The sequence below is a fragment of the Muntiacus reevesi genome, chromosome 2 (genome assembly GCF_963930625.1).
Source record: "Muntiacus reevesi chromosome 2, mMunRee1.1, whole genome shotgun sequence".
Classification (NCBI taxonomy): Eukaryota; Metazoa; Chordata; class Mammalia; order Artiodactyla; family Cervidae; genus Muntiacus; species Muntiacus reevesi.
The window spans coordinates 26,262,982-26,268,889 of record NC_089250.1 but is presented as its reverse complement, the minus strand read 5'-3'; the positions used below and the strand labels follow the sequence as shown (position 1 = coordinate 26,268,889).

The following is a 5,908-nucleotide window of genomic DNA, read 5'->3' as shown; positions in this document are numbered from 1 at the left end:
CCCCCGCAAAGCCCCCGCGCACGCGCCGGCTGGCTGAGGGGCGCGGGGTCCCCTCGCCAGCAGGTTGCCCACGTTCGGGGAGCGTAGGAAGCAAGGGCTTGACTAGTTCGAAACTGGCCTCTGAAAGCGCGCGCTGCATAAAGAATCTTCCCCAGTTCCCAAGCGCAGGCTTGGGGTGAAGGAACCCCGACCTCAGCCCCACAGAGCGCCGCGGGGACGTTCGTGGCAAAACCCGTCTCTGCGGTCAACCCCAAGGTTATCCGGACTCCAGCCGCAGACAGCGCGCACTGCCGAGGGGACAGGCGGGTCCGCCCCAGGAAGGCGGGGCCTGGGGAGCGCGCAGACTCCGCCCCGAGCCCGGGATTGGCGCGCCGGCCGCGGGCGGAGACGGAGTCCGCGCCGTATAAATATTCATGAGCCGGCCAGGGCGTAGCGGGGCCGGAGCGGGAAGTTGGCGAGGGACACTGCTCCCGCCGAGGAGGTGGCGACGGTGGCGGCGGCGGCGGCGGCGGCGGCGGCGGCGGGGCGCGGGCGCGCCGCTCAGGTGTCTGCTCCGCCTTCCGGCCTGGATTTGCCTCCGTGAGTTCAACGAGAAGGGAACCACCGACACCTCGCCCCTGTGCCGGCCGGAGCGCGACTTCCACCGGAGGCGGGGCCCGTCATCCCGGCTGCTGACCGACGGACAGACGCCGGGGACTGAGGGCCGTGGCCTCGGCGGAGGCGGGCCCGTAACCCCGGCAGCAGCCGCGCGGCCTTGGGGGCGAGCATGAGCCCCGGGACGCCGAAAGGGGGCTGCAGGGGCTGACCCGGCTCAGAGCGGCCTGGCCCAGCCATCTTGACTGCGCACCGCGGCCCGAGAAGAAACTTGCTGCGCCGCCGCCCTCAGTGCCCGGCAGAGTCACCGGCGCGCGCGGAGAAAGCGACCGAGGGAGGGAGAGATGAGCCGGGGGCCGGCCACTCTGTCCCGCGAGGGCTGAGCCCGGCGGGAGTGAGCGGGGCAGACCCTGGGACCACGGTGCCCTTCGGCGGCCACCCTCGTCTCCCGCAGCCCCGAGAGGACGCATCTCGAGAAGGGACTAGGCTATTGGCAGAACCCCTCCCGAGAGAGGCAGGAGAGCCCGGCGCTCTCGCAGGAACCCCTGGCGCCCCTCCGCGCGCCGCCCGGAGGGCGAAGGCGCGGGGCCGAGGCGCGCAGCATGGAGTGGGGTTACCTGTTGGAAGTGACCTCTTTGCTGGCCGCCCTGGCGCTGCTGCAGCGCTCGAGCGGTGCGGCGGCCGCCTCAGCCAAGGAACTGGCGTGCCAGGAGATCACCGTGCCGCTGTGCAAGGGCATCGGCTACAACTACACCTATATGCCCAACCAGTTCAACCACGACACGCAGGACGAGGCGGGCCTGGAGGTGCACCAGTTCTGGCCACTGGTGGAGATCCAGTGCTCGCCCGATCTCAAGTTCTTCCTGTGCAGCATGTACACGCCCATCTGCCTAGAGGACTACAAGAAGCCCCTGCCTCCCTGCCGCTCGGTGTGCGAGCGCGCCAAGGCCGGCTGCGCGCCCCTCATGCGCCAGTACGGCTTCGCCTGGCCCGACCGCATGCGCTGCGACCGACTGCCTGAGCAGGGCAACCCCGACACGCTGTGCATGGACTACAACCGCACCGACCTCACCACGGCCGCGCCCAGCCCGCCGCGCCGCCCGCCGCCGCCGCCCCCCGGTGAGCAGCCGCCCTCTGGCAGCGGCCACGGCCGCCCACCCGGGGCCCGGCCCCCGTCCCGCGGCAGGGGCGGCGGCGGGGACGCGGCTGCGCCCCCTGCACGCGGCGGCGGCGGCGGCGGCGGCGGCGGTGGCGGCGGCGGCGGGAAGGCGCGGCCCCCTGGCGGTGGCGCGGCGCCCTGCGAGCCGGGATGCCAGTGCCGCGCGCCCATGGTGAGCGTGTCCAGCGAGCGGCACCCTCTCTACAACCGCGTCAAGACGGGCCAGATCGCCAACTGCGCGTTGCCCTGCCACAACCCGTTCTTCAGCCAGGACGAGCGCGCCTTCACCGTCTTCTGGATAGGCCTATGGTCTGTACTATGCTTCGTGTCCACCTTCGCCACCGTCTCCACCTTCCTCATCGACATGGAGCGCTTCAAGTACCCGGAGCGGCCCATCATATTCCTCTCGGCCTGCTATCTTTTCGTGTCTGTCGGCTACCTGGTGCGCCTGGTGGCGGGCCACGAGAAGGTGGCGTGCAGCGGCGGCGCTGGGGCTGCGGGCGGGGCCGGGGGCGCGGGGAGCGCGGCGGCAGGCGCGGGTGCGGCGGGAGCCGGCGCTGGGGGCCCGGGTGGGCGCGGCGAGTATGAGGAGCTGGGCGCCGTGGAGCAGCACGTGCGCTACGAGACCACCGGCCCGGCGCTGTGCACCGTGGTCTTCCTGCTGGTCTACTTCTTCGGCATGGCCAGCTCCATCTGGTGGGTGATCCTGTCGCTCACGTGGTTCCTGGCGGCGGGCATGAAATGGGGCAATGAGGCCATCGCCGGCTACTCGCAGTACTTCCACCTGGCCGCGTGGCTCGTGCCCAGCGTCAAGTCTATCGCCGTGCTGGCGCTCAGCTCGGTAGATGGCGACCCGGTGGCAGGCATCTGCTACGTAGGCAACCAGAGCCTGGACAACCTGCGCGGCTTCGTGCTGGCGCCGCTGGTCATCTACCTCTTCATCGGCACCATGTTCCTGCTGGCCGGCTTCGTGTCGCTCTTCCGCATCCGCTCGGTCATCAAGCAGCAGGGTGGCCCCACCAAGACGCACAAGCTGGAGAAGCTCATGATCCGCCTGGGCCTCTTCACCGTGCTCTACACCGTGCCCGCCGCCGTGGTGGTCGCCTGCCTCTTCTACGAGCAGCACAACCGCCCGCGCTGGGAGGCCACGCACAACTGCCCGTGCCTGCGGGATCTGCAGCCCGACCAGGCGCGCCGGCCTGACTACGCGGTCTTCATGCTCAAGTACTTCATGTGCCTGGTAGTGGGCATCACCTCGGGCGTGTGGGTCTGGTCCGGCAAGACGCTCGAGTCGTGGCGCGCGCTATGCACCCGCTGCTGCTGGGCCAGCAAGGGCGCGGGCGCGGCGGGCGCGGGCGCGGCGGGCGGCGGCCCGGGCGGCGGGGGGCTGGGGGCCGGCGGGGGCGGAGGGCCGGGGGCCGGCGGGGCGGGCTCCCTCTACAGCGACGTCAGCACCGGCCTGACGTGGCGATCTGGCACGGCCAGCTCGGTGTCTTATCCAAAGCAGATGCCATTGTCCCAGGTCTGAGCGGAGGGGAGGGTGCGCCCGCGACGGGTGGGGAGGGGGCGAGGAGACGGAGTGCTGCGGGGCGGGGGGGGCTGGGGGGAGGACACTCGAAGGCAGAGGTTTCCACCCCTTCACCGTGTTGATTGCTATTAGCATCATAATGAACTCTTAATGGTATCCATTAGCTGGGACTCGCTTAGAACAAAGTACCTGGCATTGAAGCCTCCCAGACCCACCCCCCTTTCCCCTACCGACGGGCGAGGAGTTTCTCCCGCCAGGCGTTCATTTCTGTTGGCAGGGCGGGGGAGGGTGAGCCCCGCGGCTGCGTTTCCGAGACCCAAGGTTTGGAGCCCTCGCTGGTTGCCCTTTGCTGAGCTTGAAGCCAGACCTACAGATTTCACCCGAGGGACCTAAGTTTTCTCCCTCGACTCTGCTACGTAAACTCTTACTTCTAACACGTCCTAGAGGCGGGATGAGCGCGACCTAACGGGATTGCACGGTTTGGGTATTCTTAATGACCAGGCAAATGCCTTAAGTAAACAAACAAGAAATGTCTTAATTATACACCCCAAGTAAATACGGGTTTCTTACATTAGAGGATGTATTTATAAATATAATTATTTGTTAAATTGTAAAAATGTGTAAAATATGTACATACCCAAAGATATACAGTCTGTACATTTTCTGTAAAAAGTTTAGAGGCCACCCCTGTAAGAACAAATATAAGTATTCTATTTTGTCAATAAAATGACTTTTGATAAATGACTTAACCGTCGCCCTCTCCCCCTGCCTCTTCTAAACTGTTACCTTGAAAGTGCTTGTGGAGGGCCCCTCCAAAACACGGACGTTTTCTGGTTTCTCATTATGTACACTGACCTTAGTCATGAAGAAAAATGACCTGTTAAACTCGAGTTCCTAAGTTGTTAGCAAAGTAAATATCACTGTTAAACTGAAATCAAAATTGGGGTTTTTGCACCTTTCCGAAAAGATGGTGTTTTTAATGATAGCTCTTTTCTGATCCATGGACACCACTCACCTTAGTCGATGTAAATGGAACTTTTGCAAGGCACAGTTCACTCCAGCTTTGTTATTTATCTTGTATAATATCACTAAAGGCTTCAAACCCCACACTCATTTCTCGCGTCCTCCGTGATTTTGAAAGCACCTGCTCCTCCAGGACCTAACACACTGCTGAAAGGGTAGAGGTTAATGTTTTCAGCCATCGATCACACTGTACAGTGTAAGTCACTCGACAATCCGGTGGTGGAACAGGCGCTCTTTAATGGATTAAACTAACGGGTTAACATCTTAATAACCTTCCAGGCTTGTGTATATCAAATGTGCTTCTTTTCCTAGAGAAAAAAGCTATTGTTCCTCTGTCAAGACTAAGCTAATTTATTTGAGCAGAAGGCTGTTGAATTAGCAGAAGAATGCTTTGGCAATTGTTGAACTTTTTACCTGTCTGCCCAGTGGCTCAGCACATCATTCCTTTAAGAGGAGCCAAATGAATAGGGTTAATCTGTAGGGAACTTGGTCCTTTGAGTTGGAAAAACTTTGATCTTTTCTCCTCTCCAAATGTGCTGTATAGTCTGAAGTTTCTTTCCCTGCGGCCGGGCTCCTCTTCGTGCAGACCAATTGGCCACCGCGGAGCCTTAAAGTTCTTCCATGAAAGGGATGTGGGACTTTTACTTTAAAAAGGAGAGAGAGCCAGGGAGAGGAAGACTTGTAACAGTTAGTGAAGACCAGAGGCACAAGTGCCCGCAGCCTTTTAAACAGCTTTTCCCGGCATTGTTAGCCAGCCTGCAGGCAGCTAGGCATGAGTTGAAGCTTTATAGAAAAGGGCTCTGAATGCCCTACAGGTGGTCTGTGCACATAATCCCCCAATTTCAAGCGTTTTCCTTTGCTGGACAATTGCATTACAAAACTCCCTTCTTTTTCGCTCCTAATTGAACCAATGAACTATTATAAACTACAAGTTTTTCTTAAAAAAAAAAAAAAAAAAACCTTCAGTGCCTAAATTCTATTGACTGAATTCTGGCAAGTTTTCTGAACCAAACCTTTTCAAACACCGGAAGTAAATGCTTCTTCAACCAACATTTCTCTTTTTCGGATATTTTTATTCCCCATGCTTGTTATTTTCTGACAGATTAGCAATAATTTAAAAGTAATTGGTAAGGTTGTGTGTTCCTGCTGAAAAGATAGCCCCAGGACCCGTATTAACCTGTCAATCAAGATAAGAAATGGGCAGCTACCCTGCTAATGATGGGGGGCATCAAACGTTGTGGGGTGGGTGGGGACTTCTGCAGCCTGCAAAGAAGTTTGTTCTCTTTTCCTAATAGGAATATTTAGAGGTTCGAAATTTTTTCTTTTAATGAATAGGATGGAAACTACTTTGACTGATCTTTCTCATGTAAGAAGCTTTTAAGAAGAGTTTCTTGGTAGAAACATTTTGCAAATCCTTTCCAGTCACTCTTGGTGTTAATTGGATTTTTAAAATTAGATATAGTCAGAACACCTACTTTAGCTATCATGCTGATTTTATTTTTTTTAAGTCAGAACCACTGTAAAATCTCCTCCTGCTGCAGTTTATATTAAGGAGTTCCTATTTTGTAACTTGCATGCCAGTGAGAGGCATGCATATAATCCAT

General features: G+C 58.6%; 1 protein-coding gene across 1 annotated transcript; it reads left to right on the top strand.

The window, feature by feature from the left end:
* Window positions 1-439: 439 nt before the first annotated feature.
* On the top strand, window positions 440-3,296 carry FZD8 (frizzled class receptor 8). The gene has a single exon (XM_065921109.1). The coding sequence runs from the start codon at window positions 1,197-1,199 to the stop codon at window positions 3,279-3,281; it is 2,085 nt and encodes a 694-aa protein (XP_065777181.1). The 5' UTR covers window positions 440-1,196; the 3' UTR covers window positions 3,282-3,296.
* The last annotated feature ends 2,612 nt before the right edge of the window (window positions 3,297-5,908 follow it).